This window comes from Berghia stephanieae, chromosome 6 (genome assembly GCF_034508935.2).
Source record: "Berghia stephanieae isolate SIO BIC M18660-M18661 chromosome 6, UCSD_Bste_1.3, whole genome shotgun sequence".
NCBI classification, from domain to species: domain Eukaryota; kingdom Metazoa; phylum Mollusca; class Gastropoda; order Nudibranchia; family Aeolidiidae; genus Berghia; species Berghia stephanieae.
The window spans coordinates 56,793,659-56,818,658 of NC_088365.1; the positions used below are offsets into that span (position 1 = coordinate 56,793,659).

General features: G+C 37.0%; 2 protein-coding genes across 9 annotated transcripts in view; one reads left to right on the forward strand and one right to left on the reverse strand.

Moving 5' to 3' along the window:
• Nucleotides 1-25,000, reverse strand: part of LOC144975323 (protein MON2 homolog) — a 497,118-nt gene that overhangs the window by 28,513 nt on the left and 443,605 nt on the right. The window lies entirely within an intron of this gene.
• On the forward strand, nucleotides 5,404-15,811 carry LOC144975320 (uncharacterized). 8 transcript variants are annotated; one of them, XM_078919286.1, is made up of 3 exons: nucleotides 6,020-6,945; nucleotides 10,516-10,732; nucleotides 11,328-15,811. In XM_078919286.1, the coding sequence occupies exon 3, from the start codon at nucleotides 11,457-11,459 to the stop codon at nucleotides 12,840-12,842; it is 1,386 nt and encodes a 461-aa protein (XP_078775412.1). In that variant the 5' UTR covers nucleotides 6,020-6,945; nucleotides 10,516-10,732; nucleotides 11,328-11,456; the 3' UTR covers nucleotides 12,843-15,811. The 8 variants fall into 8 exon arrangements, with proteins under 8 accessions (XP_078775415.1, XP_078775412.1, XP_078775409.1 ...); XM_078919283.1 differs by having other exon boundaries at nucleotides 6,020-6,941; nucleotides 10,465-10,732; XM_078919285.1 differs by having other exon boundaries at nucleotides 6,020-6,941.

The window sequence follows — 25,000 nt, forward strand, 5'->3', positions numbered from 1 at the left end:
AATTTTTAAAAGGAGAAAATTCCTCCTCTGGACTCCAAAATCGCGGATTTCCGCGGATCCAAAGCCAAAAAGACAAAGCTTCCCTTAGAGACAAAGTTATAAAATTTGACAGCCCCATGAAGTTTTCTTTGCGACCAAAATGTGGTCATTTGGTAGGACACGCAAGACTCGCCTACGGATTGGAAGGTCCTGGGTTCCCGCTCTCAGTCTCAGCGGCGTATAGTTGAGTCGTCGTCCTAGGAAAAGGCTCTTTACCACATTCTATCACCGTCCTCATGTGCAAAATGACTGACTACTTGGTCGTTAACAGCGTTGTTTCTGTCGACAAAAACAACAACAATTGTAATATCGCATAATAGGCGTCATGTCATGTCTCGTCCAACATGTTTAGTCGTGCTGTTGGCTAGTGACCCTTGTAAAGTGCTTTGGGCACGTTTAGAGGATATTGTCCTACATGAATGCTCCAGTAGCTAAGGCAAAATGATCAAATTTGACAGTAGGCCACAATAAGTTTTCTTTACTTTGGTCACACATCTATTTTGTCTGTATTTTGCATGCCACTTTACACATCACCACAGACACACACAGACACCAATCGTGGCATAATTCGCCACAATTGGTTTTTACCAGTAATGACTTCGTATTGAATCAACCTACAACCCCACGACACCATTATAAATGCATGACAGCGTCCACCAATATAGGCCTCTTTTGGTCATAGCAATCTAAAATCATGTCTAGTTTGCTGTGGCCTTGACAAAACCAAATTAAAACCATAAAAGAAAACGCTGCAAAGGCAAAAACTGCTGTAAAATGACAAAACGCATTTTTAGATATTTGGTTGATAAAGAACAGAAAAGTGTGTATGAAACAGTGCCAGACAAAGCGAGAAAGAACATTTCAGAAACCTAAAACAAAAACAAAACAAAACAAAAAAAAAACTCTCTCCCTCCCCCCCCCCCAAAAAAAAAAAAAAAAAATTGAAAAAAATCCCCAACAAAACAACAAAAAACAAAACAAAACAAAAATACCCTCCCAAAAAAAGCAATAAACAAACAGAAAACAAAAACCCAGTTGCCTCGACTGGGGGTCGAACCTTCTGCTACTCCTGGATACTGGTCAGACCTGCTTGCTACCATTAGATAGACAACAGAGGTAACCCGATGGTAAAAATCTAACGCTTCAGAATAAGTGGTAGATAGATAGGTTTAAAAGTTATCGACAAAACGGGGGGTCGTATTAAACGATGACGTAAACGTTCACTGACTAAAACTAAAACGTAGAAAAGGTGGTTGGCTCACGTCTGAAAATATTTTTATGTCTTTCTCTTTCACTTTCGTATCAACTAGGGATTTGGGATTTGGTTTTGGGTTTCTTTTCCTTAGTAGGCCTTAGCTCTATCTGGTGGCAAAATAGAGGCAATCTGAGTGTGCCTGTTTCCTTGGGGTCTACCGATCCTTCTAAACGGGAAATGAAGGATGGTGAATTGTATTTCTGACGAAGTTTTCCAATTACCCGAATGTTTGAAATTATAAAGGAGAAGATCAAGACATTTTCGATACTTAATGTACGAATACTGAGATTACCGGAATGACGACTGCGACCTCATAACGTACAGACGATACAAATTATTTTGCATTTTATTTTATGTGTTTTCTACATTAATTTGTGTATTGTTGTGCTGACGAAGGGTTTGGACCCGAAACGTCCAATGTCTGTATTGTTACCATACGAAGCCTCCCTATTTTCACTCTTTCGTTAGCATTTTCACGATCACCGGCTTCAGGCAGCCCCTACCGTTTTCTAATTAACAGAATCATATAACTGAAAAAGAAGAATATAAGATGAAATCTCAGAATTAAAAAAAAAACAAACTATAATTTGGGCTAGTTTTCAGCTACCCGGATTTTGATGTTTATGGAACAATGTAAAACTAAATCACATTTTAGAGATGATTATTTTCGTCGCAAAGGATTGAAAATAACTAGAGTGGAGAAAAATGACAAATTTGAACCTCAGAATAAAAGAGCTCGCCTACCTCGTATAAATTTGAATTCGCAGAATTTGACTAAACTCTGTTGGATTGCGGGCGGGGTAGACAAGGATTTCGAGGGAAGATTCCACGAAACGCAGAGTAGTAGGCCGCTATGCAAAATGCATTGAAGGAGAGAGGGAGGGGGAGAGAGAGAGAGAGAGAGAGAGAGAGAGAGAGAGAGAGAGAGAGAGAGAGAGAGAGGTGTTTGGGCACATAGCAATCTAGAGAAGGCATTGTTTGGGCATCATTTCACTATACGCTCTTGAGTGACTACCTTGTACCCATTTACGTATTGTGGCTGCCGTTCTTAAAACTCTTATTTCATTAAATGAGATTAAACACAATGTCAATTGTCGCAAATAAATATATAGGTAAATATGGGATATGGCAAACGGCATTTCAACCAACTAAAATCCGAATTTGCATAATATTAATATTTGACTTATATTTTAAGCGCACATATTACGTACAATACTTTTTGACAAGGAAAACTTCAGTTGCCGCCATCAAGATCTCCCGATTTAACATTAATCTCCGATCGCGATATGAAGTGGACGATTTGTGGATCCAGGCTACAGTTCACTTTGATGAATTACAACACACACACACACACACACACACACACACACACACATACACTCATACAATTTCAAATACATGCTGTGATCACTTCAATATTTGGTATTTTTTCCACATTTCTAAGATAAAAAAAAAGTGTTGTAATTTAATTTCTTCATTGCAGACTGGTCACAATTTTTTTTTTTAAGTATCTTTCATCATTCTTTTATCATGTTACATTTTCTTTTTCCTATATTAAAAAAAAAAAGTACTTTAGCAATCACCTTCAAAAAGTATCAAATGAATAAATTATGTGCGGAGTCCAACACCAAGATGCTGAAATTTCTCTTTTAAACGAATCCCGTATACACGACCAAGTCCTAGCTAATTACCCTTAGCAATTCAACGTGCCCCAGTCCCAGATGGTGGTGTTGGTCAATGCCACGTAATGTTGCATGGGAACAGATAACCCACAGCTATTCAAACGCTGGTAATGTGAAATAATGCCCTTCGGCCACCGCTGACCGACACCACAGCAGATAGTAGACGTAGAGAGCTGGCGAGAGGGGGGTGGGGTACAACCGACGTAATACTCACGACGGTCGACGTAACGTTGCGATGGTTTACAACGCCTGATCTGAGGCTTGCATTGTTCAGGTGGAATAGTTGGTTAAAAAAAATAATTATGTGTGGCTTAGACGACAGAATGAGGATAAGGTTAATTTAAACGGCAATGTAAGCTGGTGTAGGTGGGTGGGTGGGCGAGGATTAGGGGGAATGAATGAGATACTTGATACATACTATGATAATAATAGTTGGAGTTGTCGTACCAATAAGGTCGCAGGTTCAAACCCCACCACCGCCGCGAAAAAAATTTTTTTTTATTCTCTATTGTCTTCTGGCACTTTTCTACTCACTTCATATCTTGATAATAATACTGTCATTCATCTTGGATGGGTACAGGGTGGGTAGGTGGGCAAATATGTGTGTGTGTATGTGTGTGTGTGAGTATGTGTGTGTGTGTGTGCGTATGTGTGTGTCGGTATGTGTGAAGGATGGGGGTTGAAAGTGAGGGAGGGATGGGGCGGGATGGGAGAAAGGAAGGGTGTTAGATAGTAGGTGAGAATTGCATTAGGTATCATTTGTAATATAGCAGCAGCAGCAGCAGCATCAACTTTTTCTATACATTGTTTAATTTCTTCTTCAATCTTTATTACTTTATAATTGCCCCACCGCCAACCCCTGTCTCCGACCTATATTGTCTGCTGCGCAAAAAATCTATTGATATTTATAATAATTTTCCGTTATTTTTATTAAATTTAAATGTTCATATAATACACCTGACGTAATTGCTTTAATTGTATTCATACCATAAGGAGATCTTGTTGTATATGATATGGAAATCGTATTGTATAATGTTATGTTGTTTATACAAGTAGTATTATGTGTTGTTTATATAATCAACTCCTTGTTTGTTTTTTTTTTAATATGACTATGATTACTATGTTAAATGTCTCTATGTGATGTTTGTGAGATTATGTGATATGAGTGTATGTATCGTTTTTCATTATTTTGTGAAATATCGTAATAAAATGATACCACTCCTTAAGGTTTCTGCCCAAACTTACAACTATTGTTCACGTTTGTTAATATCATTATTTATATTGGTTGAAAGATGCGAGAATGGGAGTTTAAATATATATCTATATAGAGGGAGAGAGAGGTAGATTTTTAAAAATATGACTACAGCTGAGAGAGAGAGAGAGAGAGAGAGAGAGAGAGAGAGAGAGAGAGAGAGAGAGAGAGAGAGAGAGAGAGAGATTAAATTTAAAAAAAGGACTACAGTTGAGAGAGAGAGAGAGAGAGAGAGAGAGAGAGAGAGAGAGAGAGAGAGAGAGAGAGAGAGAGAGAGAGATTTTAAAAAATGACTACAGTTGAGACAGTGTTTAAACTAATGAATCACATTTAACTATGTGATTACAAAGTTTGTCAGCAAATATTTAAATATGAAGGTCATTTATCAATAGAATGATGACGCCGCGCTACAAATCTTTTATTATTATTATTATTATTATTATTATTATTATTATTATTATTATTATTGTTGTTGTTATATTTCCTTTGTCGTCTGTCATATATTTAATCTTCCGACCCCAGCGACCAGCGTTCACTGTTGATTGGCTGAGATAGTTTACTTGTAATGAAAATGAAACAAAATTAACAATTAATAACGAAAAAACAACAAAGCACCCCCAAAAACATATAGATAGAACGAAGATGACGTCACTCAAGCCTTTGTTATTGTATTTTGCCATCCGCGTTTGTGAGTGATACTCACTCAACTGTATCAACCACACTATATGAGTTCATGGTTACACAGTTTTATGTGTTGGTCCGTTATACTTCCGGATGGCAATGTTATGAGCTTTTTAGCCAAGCGCATACTATCTATAAATATTAATCTAGAACAAAACAAAACAAAAACAACCAATTTGTACTGGCCAATAAGGGTGATAGATGTATGTTGTATCTATTTATTATCTGACACGGCTTTGTTGGAAAATGACTCAATACACACCCACCGTTTATAAACTGGACGAATATGCCGCATATTATGCGCTTAATTCATTATGATTTGAATTCATCATCTTGATTTAACATCTATAATTATTTGTCGTGTGTATGTGTCGTGCTATATTTAATGTGTATGTCAACAAAAGTTTGTGGGGACTATACAAGCCAAGGCTTTGATAAGGCTTTTAAATAAAAGTACACAAGAAGCGAACGTGCAAGTGTGTTAACTTTTATTCTATTTCAATTTGCGTATTTCTATAGAGTGTGTGAGTGTGTAAGTGTGTATATGCGATGGTCAGCAGACAAACAACTGACATTCAACTCGTTTGTCAGCGGGTTTTTGTTGGTTAGTGATAAAGTTTTAAATCCTCGGCTTAACCAACAACGCTGGACTGACTGACCATAGCATACACCCATGCCGTCATTTGACTCAACATTACGTATGTTTGGACAATCACTCGACCAGTTGGCCAACCACAGCTAAGTTAGCCTTGACCACCAGCGACTTCTCGTAAGGCGGACTTTGGGAATAAAGAAAGAAAAAAAAAAAAGTGACGCTTTTGGAAACCGCGAATGCTCGCTCACATGATGAACCCAAAAGGCCGCGAGGGAGTTATTGCACGGGGCGAGCTAACCGTGAGTCTGAATGCGGTAACTTTCAGTAAGATTGGATCAGTTTTTCGCAACTCATCTCGACAAGAAAAGAAATTATAACTATCTATAATACCAACGCTGCGTGCTATTTCAAAGTGGAGGAATAATAATAATAATATATTGGACAAGGGGGTCTTCCCGATGCTTATTTGGCAATCACAGGTAACAATCAGTTTGAATTTAAACATTATTAACTACCTTTGGTTTCATCCATTGCCGTGTTAGTTAATGCAGTCTTACGTCACTGCCACTACTTTCTTATATCTTTTTTGAGACGCTAACCGTTATAGAGTAAAAGCTCATCACGCGCATTCGCTGACGTAACATTAACATAACCCTGCTTTAGATTGTTATACCTACAATCACCATTAACCAATATGTAACTTGTAGTAACACTTTAACAATGACCAGTGATTTATCATGTGATATTTTTTCCTCAATTCATTGATTGACCCGGCGTTACAAACATTTAATTAATCGATCTCACCAACATGAACTCAACTCACGTCTTGAATTCTTGACACTGGAATTAAATAAGAAATTTTATCACAAGTTGCATCGGATTTGAGTAACATTGTTCATTCATGGTGTTACCCCCGCGATAACCAAGAGGAGTCAGTTCGCATCTTACGTCACGGTGTGATGAGGATAACATTAAACATGCTGGCACCTTCCTGATTTGTTACTTCTTTAATAACATGACGTCATGGACTTACATACACACAAGAGATACCGGTTGTGACTTGAGTCTATGAGGACACCCGGTCAATCAGATTTGGAAATGACTTTTGACTTTGTGTGACTGGACATTGACTGTTACTGTTACTTCATTAGCTTTTACACTCTGCTCCTGTTTTATTTCTTTAAAATTTAAGCTTAACTTTGTCGTCTTCTCTTCTATTCTTCGTCTAATGTACTGTCTTGTTTTGTAATCCGAATCAACCTTACCATTGACTTCATCAACCCTGTTGCTGTTACAGTTACTGACTTAGTTCCAATGCCAATAATATCGGTGATGATCATCTGAGATAGTGGAAAGTGCTCATCATAATCATAACCGTTTTGGACTAGTCCGACTCATATTGTTTTCAAATGGATTACAAATACCATGGGAGTGGGAGTCAGTTTGTGCATCTTTCTATTAATTTCTTGTTACTTGTACTTGTGTTTAGATAAATGATAAATAAATTAAAATAATGATCATGAAATATCTCGACTCTCATCAGATCCTCCTACCCCTTTTCCTCCTGCCTCGACTTTACCAATAATAAGTACCTAGTTACTATAACTATAATTTGTTAGTTCCTGCTTATTTTAAATTTAACCTAACCCTGAATACCAAAATATATCCACGGGCGTCGTTTTCCATTGTTTCTGTCTGTCTGTTATTTCCAGTCATAACTTTCTTATGGGCGAGTTGGGTCACAATTTATCTCACACTGCTGCTGCTCACTAAACTGCCTAAAGTTACCGTGTACTTAGACACTCCGTATTATTAATAATTTATTTGTCCTTATTTGGGAGGTACAAAAGTTTCAGCATTCTTTTCTTATATCGAAAGCCACTGAATGGCCAAAATAATTTCATCCAAATATTTATTTCTGAACTGTAGACGTCTAAGTTGTATGGTCTTAAGTATAGGTATCAGTTATCACGAAGGCGATAAATTATGCCAATCACAGTCGACTACATGAATTCACATAAAGTGTAGGGTGGGCTAGGTAGATTTAGATGTATAAATATAACTATAACTGGCAGTCCTAGAAATGTGCTGTTTGATCAAAAAAAAAACAACAACCAAAAACAGCAATAAACAAAAACAAACCCCAAACAAAACAAATGAAAACAGCAGAAAATAGACAAAGGCAAAATCAGATTATGATAGTAGGAGTAATAGAATTTAATTTGGCCGGTTCAGTCACTAATTTTTATGCAGCAGAAAATTAAGGCATACGGAGGAAGTGAGCGCAAATGAACATTAATAATGCATAAACTTATAGCAAATGAGGCGTTTAGTCTTGTGTCCGCAAGAGAATTAAAAAAAAAAAAAAGATGGCACCAATTGCCTAGTTGAAGAAGGGCATCTCTCTCTCTCTCTCTCTCTCTCTCTCTCTCTCTCTCTCTCTCTCTCTCTCTCTCCCTACACAGCCCTGTACATAATAATACACTTAAAACCTTCAATTTTCCATAATTTTTAGTTTACAAAAATGATTTGGTGAGGATAAATGATTAAATGCAAATAAAAAGACAGTCCTTGAAGGCCTGGCATCTTATTTTCCATTTATAATATTCTATATAAATTTTATAGAATATCGTACAACAAAACGAATTTCCCCCCCCCCCCCCCAATCTCTTGCGTCAGAAAAATTTTACTTACAATTGCGTACTGTGAGACTAACATTTTTTGGCCAGAAACCTTGACTTTCACATTTGATTTCGATCGATTACATGATCCTCATTTTGTCAAAATCTGTTAAACCTGGGATTCAACGGAGGCCATATATCTGTCCCCGCGGAAAATTGCAAATGAAAACCAAAATAATTGCACCCAAAATTCCAAAAATTGCATGCAGAAAATGCAAAAATTGCAAATTTAAGACATTGCTTTCAATAAACAGCGCACAATAATTTATTCTTGCTTTAATTCTATGACAAGCACAGTCCACCAATTTTAGTTGGTTTGTATTATAATTATACAGTATTGTGTCCATAAATTACATTAAATTACATTGATATTGACATTACATACTCAGAAAAGAAATATTATGCCAGGTATAGACAGGGGATGCCACCAGGAGATTTGAAAAAAACCCCAAAAAACAACACTTTTACACAAATGCATGGATTCCTTACATTTATGTGGTAGAAAACCTCATAAATTAAAAAAAAAAAAATTATTATTATTATTATTATTATTATTATTATTATTATTATTATTATTATTATTATTATTATTATTGTTATTATTAGTATTATTATTATTATTATGGCTTTTCCAAGTACATCTATACATCATAATAATACAGTGGAACTCGGGAATAACAAGGTCGAGGTGACCGACCATAAAAACTTTCTATTTCCGAGTTACATGAATCTGTGTTTATGGTAGTATATTAAACACCCATAATAGAAAAAATATATATATATAAATTTAATAGTTTTGTGTGACGGTGACAGTAGTATTTTCCTATGTTTAGCATTATATTTATGATTATATGTGACTCCAGAACATGGAAAATTGCAAAAAATTGCGGCAATTGTCAAAATTGCGAAAAATCGCGGCTGCGTTGCCGCCTTAAGCGCCGCGATTTCCTGGAGGGACAGATATATAGTTTAAGAGCTTTTGACTTTGACAAAATGAGGGTCGTTTTAATCGATCGATATTTGAAGGACTGTTTTCTGGTCAAAACTGTTAAAAATGCGGGTTTTTTTTCCCAAGGTACGACAGAAATATCAGCCTATTTACTTGTACGTATCAGATAGGACAACTCCAATGAAGTGACAGGGGTTGAGACTTTTTGAGAGTACTATAAGTAATCTAGTCCTACAGGAAAACTTAAACTTTCGTCCGAGTACAGCGATGTTTATATGCCAGTAAAAAGTCACCATAAGAATTCGTGTCAGGTTTTACCTATGAGCAGTTTTGTTATATTTCTGGACCTCTGCGCTTATAATATACACGTTTATTATCTACTGTTATTGTTATTATTATTATTATTTTTATTATTATTATTATTATTATTATTATTATTATTATTATTATTATTATTATTGTTATTGTTATTGTTCTTGTTGTTGTGGTTGTTGTTCTAATGTCTATCTTGTTTTCATTGGTCGGCTTCAATGTTTTTCACACCTAGTCTGGGTCGTCGTGACTGTACTAAAAAGTGGTGACATTGAACTACGTATTAACAACAATAATGGATGGCTTCTTTAGTGGACACTATGAGTACTATAAGGATTTATTTATTTATTATTATTGTTATTATTATTATTATTTTTTTACATTTTTATATGTGATGTTTTTTATTTTAAAAAAAATATTTTATTATCATTATTAGGTCTATTGTGTCTGCAAACAGAGTAGCCAAAACAGACAACAGTGGGCGATACGTGAAGGTTGCGTGGTGTAGCAATAGTATCGTATTCCTCAGTCTCCTACAGCTGTTTTAGTAGATAGTATTCTTCAATATTTTGTGTTTTTTTATTTTTTTTTTTTATTTTTTCGTATCTGGTGTGACTGCATTATCACCGAAAAGACCTCGGGTATTTTAAATTTGGATATGAGATCATCAGCTCTTACTGTTAAAGAAAATATGATTAATCTTTTTAAACTGGTTGAGGAATATTGGCACATTTGCGATGAGCACACCTTTGCAGGTTTGAAAAGACCGAATACAGTTGTGGCCTGACTTTGTAATGGACAATGTTTTGGGTTTGTTTGAGATTATTTCCATATTACCACTGTGAGCCCGTATCGATTTGGGTTGTCAGACTTGTAAATAAATACAGGTCGACCCTTCAGACGTTCTTTTCATTTTGTTATACTGTTTGCTTTCATCCCCCCCCCCCCTCTCTCTCTCTCTCTCTCTCTCTCTCTCTCTCTCTCTCTCTCTTTCTCTCATTTTTTTTTCTTTTTAAAGGCTGTGATAGTGATATTCAGTTTCTTTTTAATGCTTTCAATTGTGTACAAGTTTCGACTTTGACAGACACAAATGATGAAACATAGATTTATAGTATTTGACGTATTGACAGTACAATCGATCCAGTGAAATGTCTCAGTGTGGACTTTGGACGACAGTGTGTGTTAGTTAAGATTACATTGTTCCAGTCTTCAGGATCTTGCATTGTTGCAATTGTTGATGAGGAGTAAATCTGAACGGATGGTGCACATGACAGTCGCCATGGACGGTACGAACAGATAATAACATTGATACAATCAAGCTGATATACTTCATACAATTCATTTTGTTTTAGTTTAAATACCCCCCCCCCCCGTCCTATTGCATACCTTTTTACGCTTTGCGTGATAATTGCCTTCCATACTAATCAGTTCCTTTTCCATATAAATCACAAGTTCAGCAATTCTTCCATCTCCTCCTGCTGCTGCTGCTGCTACTACTACTACTACTACTACTACTACTACTACTACTACTACTACTACTACTACGACGACTACTACTACTACTACTACTACTACTACTACTACTACTACTACTACTACGACTACTACTACTACTACTACGACTACTACTACTACTACTACTACTACTACTACTACTACACACGGTACTACTTATTTATCTAAAACTTTCCTTACGTAATGGCTTTTTATATTTCCCCAACGCGTTGCTTTTTCAAACAAATGATATGCAAATTTTTATTATAAACATGTCCATGCCTTCACTACACCCACACATCTCAAGGAGCTGTTTCATCAAAACTTTAAAAAATATATCGACTATAATATATGTATTATATTTCTATTTTCTTTTTCTATTTTCAGGGGATCCTGTGTCCTTGTTGAAACGCCACACCGCCATTCTCAGTCCCAGCGATCTGCTTCGTCCCTTGACCCATCTCTTAAACCCCCGCCATTATCCAAAGAATACCGCTCTCTGTGCCACCATCAGAAATGTCCAAAGACAGACCCTTCAAAAACTTCAAGTCCCCGTCGGAGAGGCCATTCAAAGTGTACAATCCTTCCAGCTCCACCGACACACACACAACATCAATGCTATTTCAGGACCCCGCACAACAAGAACAGCCACTACGATTGGGCGGTCTTAACGGTCTTATGCCACAACAACAACAACATCAGCAGCAGCAACAACAACAACAACAGCACCAACAGCAACACATGTCTTTTGCTCAGCAGCAAGGAAGCAGCCCATTAGTACCGCAGGTCTATGGCGATCCTGAAGACTATCTTCAGCTCAATCCAGGGCGATTAGGGCAAAGCCCGATCATGAGTTTGGACCCAACCTTGACCTCCTACTACGAGGAGCTTGGACTAGACGACCCCGACAATCCTTTAATCAGGCCTGAACTCCTAAACGATTCCATTCTCCAACGGGAGCAAGATCTCAATATCGGGATTGGGGCCCCAGCTTCTGGCAATATGGCTATCACGCCTGGTTTTCTCCTACAAAACAGACATCTCCAGCAACAAAGGGGCAACTCTAACAATTCATCCATGGCAACCACATCACCTGTTTCGTCCATGCAGGATTCCCTTTCAATGCTTTTCGACCAGTCTCAAACATCACTCAATCCATTCCTGACGGCTAACATGCAGCAGCAACAACAACAACAGCAGCAGCAGCAGCAGCAACAACAACAAAACCATCTCAGCCACCATCAGCAACAGCTTACCAAACCCGTCGGTGATAGAAACTCTACAGAACTCTCTCTGCCCCTCAGTGGATCTCATTTCTTAAACTCGATGTCAGCCGCGACTGGACAAGGTCCGGGATTACTTGCATCTGGCATGATCGGTGGCGGGAATGGCAACAATCAAAGGGCTAATAGCCGATCCTCCTTGACTGGCGACATACTTCCTTCATCGTCCAGCATTAACCTTGATACGCCTTTTTCCATCAAACAAGAAGCGGACGAAGGACAGGCTGCTCTCACTGATGACAGTCAGTCACCCTCGTCCATTCAGTCTCCATTTCAAAGTGATTCTTTTCTTGAATCTTCACTATCTAATCGAAATTTGAAAAGGTCCCACTCAAATGGCAGCAACTGTGGAAATATTTCTGGCCAAGATTCCCCAATTAAGAGGGATAAGAAAGACTCCGACGGAGACAATTCCGATGCTCAGAGAGATCCGGCCTACTTGGAGAAAAGAAGAAAGAACAATGAAAGTGCTAAGAGATCGAGGGAGGCGAGGAGGAACAAGGAGGAACTCGTAGCGATAAGGGTGATAACCCTCGAAGAAGAAAACATGAAACTAAGGGCAGAGATAAGTCTTCTTGATAAAGAGCTGGATGAATTAAGGACGAGATTATTCTCGTAACCTGCAAATACATTTCTTAACAAAGACTGATGCTAGCTCATACTGAGTGTTTCGGCATAATAAAAGTACAATTGTGAAATTAATGACATTTTTGCGCTTTTTGCCAAGGACCAATGTTATTATGTTTAATGAAACCTATAACAATTCATGTTCAATCGCAGCTGCCAAATTTGATTCATCTTAGAACACAAATGCGCTACATTGAGATGCGTATACAACCCGTCGTCATTCATTCACCAAGTGAACTTGTCAATGATGCTGACGGAAAGTTCCGTGTGATGTGTGAATAATTATTCTGTTGTTGGAAATGAAGCATTGTTGATGTGATTTCAGTTTCATAGAGGAGTTACATATAATAAGATACAAATGGAAAACTGAAGAAAAAAACAAGTTGAATGACTTGGCGAAGTGAAGCGTTACTGTCACCGATTCTCAAAGGTTAAATTAGTACTGGAGTGATTTCACTTATGTTGTTGTTATTGTTTATTTGACGTCAAGTGTGATGATAGGAGTTTTAGTTATTTTAAAGATACAATCACGGAAGGGGAACTTTAGTTGTGGATTAAAAGAAAGAAAAAAGACGAACAACGGGAATAAGGGGTACCTCACTCATAATTCTCATCTGAAATGGATATTGACATTTTAAACAATTTGAAAACCACAGTACTCATTTCCTTTCGCGTTGAATTAATTGTTTTGTCTACAGAAGGACAGTTCAGTTATTTTTATCAATTAGACAATTCTGATTTTATTGTTTTGTTATAATTTCGGGTGTGATGGGACGTTCACCTCTCCCCTCCCCGCCTCTCTGTTGTCACCTCCCATGTGGTTGGTTACCTTCTGTCCTTGTCCTGTTGTAAGACATTTTGTTAATGCTCAGACCCAGGTTGTGATTCTTCGCCAACAGAAAAACAGTCTTATAATACAATGTATGTCATGAAATTCAGCTGTCTGAGTGGTCTCAGTGACAACAGATTTGAAGTATTAAATTGTCGGATGAAGATGGAATCATAAAAAATGTTGTTTGTTCTGTTTTTAACCAGAGTATCTAGCTAATTACTGTGATCTAATTCTCTGCGGCGTTCAAAGCGCGTTTTACAAAATTTTGGCCAGAAAACTACTCCATCAAGTATCGATCGATTGGAATGGTTGTCATCTTATCAATTCTCAAACCTGGGACTTCATTGGCGGGATGGGGGTAATTTTAATCGATCGATATTTGAAGGACGAGTTTTCTAACCAAATTTTTTTTAAACGTGTTATTTCAAAGTACGGGAGTTCTGTTGTTTCTTCTCACGTTTTGTTTTTTTCTTTCTCAATTTTATCTGGATACTTTTATGGTCTGTGCTTTTCGGTATTTTTGTTTGTTTGTTGATGTTGACAGTTTCTTTTTTTTTTCTTTTTTGTTTTTATAATATTTTGCTAGTTTTCTTTAGGCCATTGTTTTAATGCAAACTGTACAAACATTTTCTGCGGTTTTAATCGTTAAAACTCTAAGAAGCTCAAAGGATAAATATCCCGGTTTGACCATACTTGAATTATTTTAATTCAATTGTGTATACTTTGTCCTCCATTGTGTTTTTAAGTACATTCTGAAAGAGCTTAATAATTACGTTCCTGCAGATGGTGGGCCAGGTCTCTGCTTGTATAACTTTGTTGTAAGATGGACTAGTATATTATAATATTCATGTCATAAATGAGCAGTCATGACGCTGCCAGTTTGTGTTTTTAATGCCATCATATTTTTCTAAATCCTTATCATGTTTAGTCCAACAGTGAAACTGGCACATGCTGGATAAAGAATAAATATATAATTATTCACGATTAAGTCGCTGTTTCAAGTTGTTATGATTTTATAACCAAATACGGCATGGACACAAGTGTAAGTTATTGGCGAAAACTGACCGGGTTAGTCCTGGGGTCAGCCGCAATACAGCGCCACACAGTGGGCAATGGAGATGCTTATTGCTCAAGAAAACGAAATAGGTGTCGATTGTGGGGCTTGAACTCTGGTACGCCAGGTCAAAGAGTTAATGCAATGCCTTATATAAACGCAAAGTAGCTATACTATTAGATGCCTCTTCCATGCTGGTTCTGTCTTTATTATAAGGTGAGACGTTTTATGTTTCATCCATGTCCAACTGGCTGGTGTCCTTCGCTCGGAGGGAGGCAGTTTGGCGGCTTCTCTTTAGTTCACCACCCCGCAATTAGGGAACTTTTGTTTGTGTGTGGACGTCAGTGAGTTGTAAAATTTTGAATATGCCCCTTTTGGTGGTGATGATAAAACTGGTCACTAAGGTTCATTCGAACTGAATTCAAAATCTCCATAAATCATTAATCGTGTGGAGTAGTGAAATGAGATAGATGTGTTTCATCATATATTCTTGTTTACCTTTGGGATCGAAAATACTCATTGTTTGTGTGTTCTTTGATATCTGCTCTCTCTCTCTCTCTCTCTCTCTCTCTCTCTCTCTCTCTCTCTCTCTCTCTCTCTCGCTCTTCCCACCCCCCTCCTTTCCAACAATAAACTCTAAATATGAGTACGTAAATGCATACTTCATCTAAACATTTTATCTCATGGTGTCGCGTTGTGCTTTCTGCATGTATCGCTCGATGTATCCAAAGTTTCAATTTTTGGACACACGGGGATTAATAATAATCGATACACTCAAGTGTCGCAAAATTATGTTTAACCATTATATATTTCCAACATACGGGTATATTTGGTGCCTAAGAAAGTGGAGTGGCTATGCTATGGCTATCCACCCAGCAATTTATTGGATGGGATAATTGAACGGGATGTCTCAAAAGTAAGGGACACATTACGATGACAAATTTGGTCAAAAAAAAAAGCGAACAACATAATATTGATAAGGTGTAATATGAACCTCATTATTTCATGTTACATTTTAATGTTGAAGATGAACTATTTTGGAAATTCCCCCCCCCCCCCATTTTTTAAATTAAAAGGAATAATAAATGATCTCATCAAAATAGCTGTCGTGTAAGTTTTCTCTTTCGCATAGAAAATATTCTGATTAGAAATATAAGCATTTTCTGTCCATGATTAAAAATAAATCTTACTTAAAATAGGATGATAAAGAAGACGACCAAATAATAAATAAAAAGAACATTTAAATTTGTGTCTTGACATGTTTTCTAAATCGATTTTGCATAAACCTTGTTCTTCATAGGGTGCATGGTACAACTGTGAATATAACAGCTTCTAAAACAGAACAAAATACTAAACACGAAACGTTTCTGGCCCATCATTCTTCAACCAATAACCCCCCCCCCCCCCCAATCGTAAGAACGTAAATAATAATACATCATTTAAATTACAGACAGACAGCAGGAGAGTAAAAAAAAAAAAAGGCACGGTACGTCTTGTTGGCAAATACGAAGGAGAAATGATTTAGAAAATTAGTAACAGGCAGAGTTTTGTAACGTATGTTTCACAAAACCAATTCATCTCTTATACTTAATGGCATTATGTTCCACGATTTTCACATGTGACCCTAAACAAATCAAGGTATATATCACGTGACTGGCTAAATACGACGTGTGTGGGATATGGAATCGCCATAGTTGTTCTGTCATGTTTTGTTACTTTTTCTTTTGGGCACCCCTGTGATGATAACAAGGCAGCCGATTGGCCCAACTTTGTGCATAATATAATAAAATGTATTGTATTTCCTACAAAAATTGTATTTTGTCGAGGTATCATGCCATGTGGATTTTTTTTCCCCATAGCAAAAAGTTCATTACGGGTATATTTAATGTAAATAGAACACTGCCATCTCCTGAAAAACAACGACACATTTTTAAAAGTTTGGCCAGAAAACTCGTCCTTCAAATGTCGATCGTTTAGAATAATCCTCATCTTTTCAAATGCTCTAAAATCTGTGATTTATTTGTGAGTCCCAGGTTATTGGAGAGTTTTTTACAGGAAAAGGGTCATTTGAATCCGTCGATATTATTTGAGGGACGAGTTTTCTGACCAAAATTCTAAATTAAATGTGTAATGTATGTGCTTTTTTATTTTTTATTTCAAAGTACGACAGATCACGTGTCTTGACAAGCCTCTTAATTATTAGCTACTATTTTAAATATTTCCATTTTAAATCTTCAGATCTAGAGATTTCACCTTTTAGTATCATCGATTACAATTATTGTGCATGAAATAATATGTTATCTCGCAATTCAACAAATTAATTCTTATGATGTACTCAAGGAAGCATACTTTCAATACGTGTGTACATATTTTGACACTGCCATAGTCTGTTAAAAGAAAACATGACTTTTTAAATATTTTGGTCCGAAAACTCGTCTTTCGGAAATTGATCGATTAAATATTAATTGATTATTTGAAAGAAGAATTTTGTGGCCAAACTTTTTTTAATGGGTTGTTTTTTTTGTTTGTTTTGTTTTGGATTTTTTTTTCCAACCAGATTACGGCAGTCCAGTGAGTATGTTGTCATTTCAATGAGATTTGTCTGCTTTATCTGATGTAAGCATGGTGGTTTTTACTGGAAACCCTGTTTTTATATTGTCTTGTACAGTGATTTTACTGATACAATAAATTCTTATAAAGTATACCTTCGATCGAGGCGCTACATTGACTGTATTGTGTAGCTGATGGATTAAAATCTGTATGGTGATTTAAGTGGAAACGCGTTGGGGGCTGCTTGAAGCCTGGGATCGTGAAAATACTAACGAAAGAATGAAAATGAATGGAGGAGGAACAACACAGCAACAACACCGTTCTATCCGAAGTCTCCATTATCACTCTTTCGATAGTTTATTGATTAAAGGGGGGTTATAGCCACGTGGTATGGTACTCGCCTTCGAACACAATGTAAACCCCTGATTCGAGATTCGCTGTTGTAGCCCAAAGTTGAGTCAATGGAAAGTACTTTTTACTCGCATTCTTTCACCATACAGGTGTAAAATGAGTGGCTGGTCGGTGAAAGCTCTACACTACAATTCAAGGGTCATCTGTCTTCCTACATGTTTAGTGTTGTTGACTTTGGACTACCATTTGTGTGTGTGTGTGTGTGTGTGTGTGTGTGTGTGTGTGTGTGTATTTCAATTGGTGGGCTTTTCACAGAGGCCCATAATACAGCTGCATTTCATACGCAGTTATTGGCATTGTTCCAGGAAGTGAGTTAAAGCATTCACAATCAAGTCAAAGATTGTATGTAGTATGTACCCAGTAGTATAATGCATTAGTTTCCCTACACATTCCTGCTTCAGTGTCCTTCCATTTTCCTATTCTAAATATCCATGACTCATAGACGCATCACACCCACCCCCTTAGCCCCATTTGGTATTGTTGGAACCCATTTTCCAATTGTTTCAGTCCATCTTTCTGGTCCGACCGTGTTGGCTTTATCAGGATGTCCATGTACTTGTAAGCAGCTGTCCTAATCGAGGTGTATTTTATCACAGAATCATGTGCTCCAGGCTATTGGAATATATCTCGATTTCAAATCATACTGATACTATCTTTTTTGCATCCTTGGGTATTTTTGTGATTTATTGGGTATTTGTTTCGCTAGCTGGAAACCAATAATTGTGTTCTTAATGTTTTTGTATTATAGTTTTGTTGTTGTATATTATTGAGCCAAGCGTTCTTTGTTTCAGTTTCAGCGTTTTTGACATCACCTCCTTGTTTCTCCTTTCTGTACTGTTATGAGAGTTGATATTATGTTGTTATGTTGTATTTGGCTATAACAACCAATCTCATCTTCATCGATCATCATCACCTCCTCTTCTACCTCATCTCGTCTTCGTTGCTGGACTCAATAATGCTGTCGTTACGTTATATGTATATATATTGTTAGTTTTCAATGGACAGAATGAGTGAAGATGAAGGCTACTTGTTTTAGAATGTATCTCACATTGTAATAATTGTACCATGCATGAGTACCAAGTGGCATAATACATAATATATGGCGCTTTCAACTTCAAATATAATGGATAGAAATGGAAATGATCTTCTTCTCCTCCTCCTCCATCTTCTTCTTCTTCTTCTTCTTCTCCTCCTCCTCCTCCTCCTCCTCCTTCTTCTTCTTCTTCTTCTTCTTCTTCTTCTTCTTCTTCTTCTTCTTCTCTTCTTCTTCTTCTTCTTCTTCTTCTTCTTCTTCTTTCTTCTTCTTCTTCTTCTCTTCTTCTTCTTCTTCTTCTTCTTCTTCTTCTTCTTCTTCTTCTTCTTCTTCTTCTTCTTCTTCTTCTTCTTCTTCTTCTTCTTCTTCTTCTTCTTCTTCTTCTTCTTCTTCTTCTTCTTCTTCTTCTTCTTCTTCTTCTTCTTCTTCTTCTTCTTCTTCTTCTATTGTTATTATTAATAATTACACATTGTTATTATTATTATTATAATCATCATCATCATCATCATTATTATTATTATTATTATTATTATTATTATTATTATTATTATTATTATTATTATTATTATTATATATTATTATTATTATGATTATTACACTTACTTTTATAAATTCATCTCATTGGTATGCTCAAATTTGAAAATGTTATGTTTGTTCTTTTATTGAGAAGGAATTAAAATAAACTTATCTAAAATGTTGATAATTTACTACTCCACGTCTTTCTTTTAATCAATCTTATCCGGTCTAGATTTTTGGCATCCAAGAGGATGACTTTCCACCTTCCTTTGGTGGCGGGGAGTGACTCTATATTTCTTCTACACAGTGTTCAATCCACCATTGCTGAGGAATGAGCATATGGGGATTTCAAACAAGATCCTTTTGACACTTTGACGCTAAAGGAAGAGAAATTGCAATTGTATTATTTAAGACTCCTTCACCAATTCATAATGTAATGTAAAGGGTCATTACAGTTTCAAGCATCACCTGATGGTGTCTAACAAAATTGGGCCGAATTTGAAGACAGCTAAGCCATTTTCTTTATCTATTGATCCATGTGTCAGTAAGGTTGACTTCATTCATGCTCAGCTGAAAAGTTTCTCTGAAACTCTGAATGAATTGTATACGTCCTACCAACAATTAATTTGGGAAAGCTGTCAACTGATATTGAGAGAGAAAAAAATGATTTAGCTGTTCATGATCACAATACTGTAAGTTAAGCCACCACATACAGAGAGGGCTAAGCCCTTCTTTTCGTGTATGTGAGTCGCCACTGCGAACGATCGATTACAACATTATAAATATAACTGAATTCTTTCACTTTTAATTCTGGGTGGGGATCCTGACCTCCCATAGCGGGCAGGGAGGTACACACTGTGTCTTCTATCCCCTTATATCTGTTTTCCAACATGCTTTCTGTCTTTGTCTTGGAATGAGATTACTTAGAGGGTAGTTTTTTTCCTGGCCCTGGTCGGAGTCCTGGCTGGGAGGGAAACAGTCAAATACATAGTTATTGTTTTGGGAGATGCTATTTTTTTCCTTGTAAATCATCTCTCTGTTATGTATTAGTATATTTGTTATTTTTTAATGTATAATGTAAGCATTTGAGTGTGTTCCTCTTTGTTGGATTTTGTTCTTGTGTCCGGATGAGACTTATAGGTGGTCTCAAACTAAGTACATTGGTGGTATGCTCTTGGAATCTACATCTGATCCCTATTTGTTCCCAGTTCCCCTTTGTCTTACTTTTTCTTGGATGCTTCAATTGTAATTCTAGAACTTTTTACTATCCCATTTTCTTCCTTTTTACTGGCGCTGATATAACCTAAATGTGTTGCAAGCACGGTAAAACCCTTAAAAAAAAACAAAAAAAAAACAAACAAACAAATCACTTTTAATTCTTTTTCTATCTGACTGAAGAGTTTATGTGTAAATTGAGCTAAAGGCAGGACATTTTTATGATTCATAGCCTGGGCCCAACCAATGATATTGTAAATTTAGGACCTGTTTTTCATATCATTGTATTATATTACTATTACTGTATAATTACAAATTAATAAATTGTACAGTGTAGTTAGGAAGAGATTTAGGACCAATGGATTAGGAACAGGAGTCTGTCATTACATGGTGAATCCCATAATTTGAATTTGATGGCTATTTTGGCACTTGGATCAGATGTCAAAGACTAGTCTGACTAGTACTAGTCTACCTATGTGAAATAAAACCCAAGAAACCAAAACACGTTTTTACAATTTTGGCCTGAAAACTTGACCTTCAAATTAAATACCGGTCGTTTAAAACGATCCTTGAAGCCTCTCAAACCTTGGACAGGAAGTCCCAGGTTTGAGAGGTTTTGACATGATGAGTGTCATTTTCAACGATCGATATTTGAAGGATGAGTTTTCTGGACTAATTAAAAAAAACAACCGTTGAAAGCGGTCAACCCTTGTTTTACTTTCCTAACAACCAAAAAGCAGATTTTTAAAATGCATCTGAAGGGGAATCTTTCAATTAGATCAACAGAATAAAATATATATACAATATGCATTCTAACTACCGCAGATAGATGGGTTTCGTTAAATGGGAAGGTTTTCAATGACAGTGACAGTATTAATTCTGATACAGATGTATAGGAGAACACCTCGAGAACCGTTGAAAGTGGTCAATCCTTGTTTTACTTTCCTAACACTAACAACCAAAAAGCAGATTTTTAAAATTCATCTGAAGGGGAATCTTTCAATTAGGGCATATTTCGAGACAATAATCAGATAACCCAGGTATCAGCTGCTGTGGAGCGACGCAATGCAAACTAGTGTTCTTATAGGATGAAGTTAACGTCACTTGGATCTTTGTTATTGTTTTTTTTTTTGCAATCCACGTTTATGAGTAATTCTCACTGAATTTTATTACTTACTTACTTAATCCTCTTCGGGCCTTGAGGCACATAGGGTATCCACCAGACATCTCCATTATTTTTCGATCGGCAGAAAATGCAGCTGTAAGACAAGACTCACAAACGCTATACAAAATCACAAAAAAAGCTCTCGGGAAACAGAAGTTATGGTCAAGAGAAACCATTATAATCCCAAGATGGTAGTGTAATCACAGACGACAAGGAGAAAATTGAAAGATGGAGAGAATATTTCGCAAACCTTCTGAACAGACCAGACCCATCTTCGTACACAGATATCCCAGAAGCAGAAATGGACGTAGAGGTTAATCTTGGTCCAATCACTGAGCATGAGTTGCACCAAGCAATACAACAACAAGCGAGGTGACTTGCTCAAGGCCACACAGCGCGGCGGGTGATCGAACTCGGCACCTTTTGGGTACGAAGCAAAGACCGTACCGCTGAGACACGCTGTCCGTGAGTTCACATAGTTTTGCGTGTTAGTGTTAGTACACTCTGCTGTTATCCTACTGGCGGATATTATGAGTATTTTACCTAAACGTAATGCATTAACTCTTCTGTATTTGTTTTTCGTAAATCTTTTAAACATTTTTTTTGGGTTCATTAACTTGGGTAACTGATAATAGGATTCAACAGTCGTAACGTCACTTCCTGCCTAATGACGCATGGTAACTTAGCAACACTGGCTCTAAACTATCGGAACAATGGAGGACGCCGTATGAAATATTTCTCCGGCGAGCATAAAGGGTATCCACGGGGGAAAAAAACCCATAAATTTGATCATGTTTTGACTTTTACACATTCTGATCACAAGGCATATGAAAAGTTCTAGCCAGCATGAAAAATAAAAAGTAATGATTTTCTTTGTTTAGAACCAAGATGGCCGCCGTTGCCAGGCGGTGTGACATCAGACTATTGAATCGTATTATTGTGTGGAATGTATGTAAATGGCTGACCAATGGACAATCGCATTGGTCAGGAATGTTGTTGACGTCCTAAGGGTCAGTGTTCTACATTTGATACACACACATGGACTTAATACAAGCACACACACACACACACACACACACACACACACATACAAACGCAATCCTTTTAGTTCAAAACTAAACCTGACAGCGAGTTATAGACAATAACGCATAACGCACATTTTGGACACTGGACACACTATTGGAAAATGAATGGGCACCCTTTTTTCCTCCTTTCTAATTCCCTCTTCTTTCTCTCTATTGACTCATGCTCGTAAATACACACAACGCAACACACATTGTACACACACACACACAACACATATACACACACTACTAACCCATTGACTTAGTGCGGAACAAAAGAATTCGGATACGGTTTATGAAGGTAGAGGAACCTCCAATTAGGCACGATTGTAAATATTTCACGAGCTTGCCTATTTAGAAAAAAATCCCGATTTTGAGGTCAGATGCTCGCAAAGTTTTCAATAATGTCGTATAATTTCACACATTGAGTAGTGCATATCTACCGAAAACTGTTGCAATAAAGGTTTTATGTCATCTCAAAATTCACTCGTTACAAATCAAAGGTGATGGAAGCTCAAAGTCACACCAAAAATTGCCCGTTCTTATCGTTCAGGTAATAATTTAAAAAAAAAAAAAAACCCCAAAAACAACAAAAAAAAAAAACCCAACAAAACACACAAAAAAAAAAAAAAAAAAAAAAAAAAACAAATAAAGAAAAAACAATCAAAACAAAACAAAGCAGAATTGAAAAACAAAAAACCGACCCCTACCAAAACAATACTATACAAAAGACACACACACACACACGCGCACACACACACACACACACACACACACACAAAAGAGAAAAACAACAAAAAACAACAAATAGATAATAATAATCAAGCAGTGTTATCTCAAGTTTCCACGACTAAAGGCAGATAGTTTCGAATGACTATCATGTGCCCTTTGTGGGAGACTTTTAAGTTGTTTTGTGAGCGTGAACACAATCATACGACTTTGATAGACATCCCGTTTAGAGGAAGGACAAAATTATGGTATGTATTGCGACAAAGAGGTTTCAACAGAATTTCCCCATGCCCGCCCACACATGTTATGATGAACGGATAGCATTGAGGGATAGGCTCTCTTTCTCCCTCTCTCCTCCTCCTCACTCGTTGTTGATGACCAGTGGTCAGCATAGAAATAGAATGGTGATCAGTGAAGAGTGGAGAGAAAGCGAAGACATTGACCTCCTAACCGATATTTCATTGACACAAACACGCATACACACATGCACACACACACACACACACACACACACACCGTGGCCTTCGTGAACTCTTAGTATAACGAAGGCCACGCACACACACACACACACACACACACACACACACACACACACACACAACTACAACACATTGAACTTCCTTCTTCACACACAAATACATACACGTGAAATAAGTCGCAAGTCCGATAGGTATAGATGCTGTGCGTTAATCCAAAAAGTTCACAACATTGCCAGCCGGATATAACGTACCATGCAGCCCACAAAACTATGTTGTAACTTTAAACGGTTGTAGTCTAATCAATACAATTTAGCGAGAAATACTTGTAAAATTGCTGGCTAAAAACAAAACCAAAGAGCTGAGTGACGTCAAATTCGCTCTATCTATTCCCGCACACACACATACCACAAACACGCGCACGCATATACATAAGCACACACACACACACACACACACACGAAACAAGAAACATCAAAAGTCCCATACCTATTAAAAAGACTAAAATGTAACGCAAGCAAGCGCATGTAGACTAGTTGGGGGGGGGGGGGATAGGAGATAAATAGGTATAGTGTAATGAGTGTGTTGTGTGTGTGCAAACTAGTGTTCTTATAGGATGAAGTTAACGTCACTTGGATCTTTGTTATTGTTTTTTTTTGCAATCCACGTTTATGAGTAATTCTCACTGAATTTTATTACTTACTTACTTAATCCTCTTCGGGCCTTGAGGCACATAGGGTATCCACCAGACATCTCCATTTTTTTCGATCGGCAGAAAATGCAGCTGTAAGACAAGACTCACAAACGCTATACAAAATCACAAAAAAAGCTCTCGGGAAACAGAAGTTATGGTCAAGAGAAACCATTATAATCCCAAGAGGGTAGTGTAATCACAGACGACAAGGAGAAAATTGAAAGATGGAGAGAATATTTCGCAAACCTTCTGAACAGACCAGACCCATCTTCGTACACAGATATCCCAGAAGCAGAAATGGACGTAGAGGTTAATCTTGGTCCAATCACTGAGCATGAGTTGCACCAAGCAATACAACAACAACAACAAAAAATAAATAAAAATGGCAAGCCCCATGTATTGACAAAATCA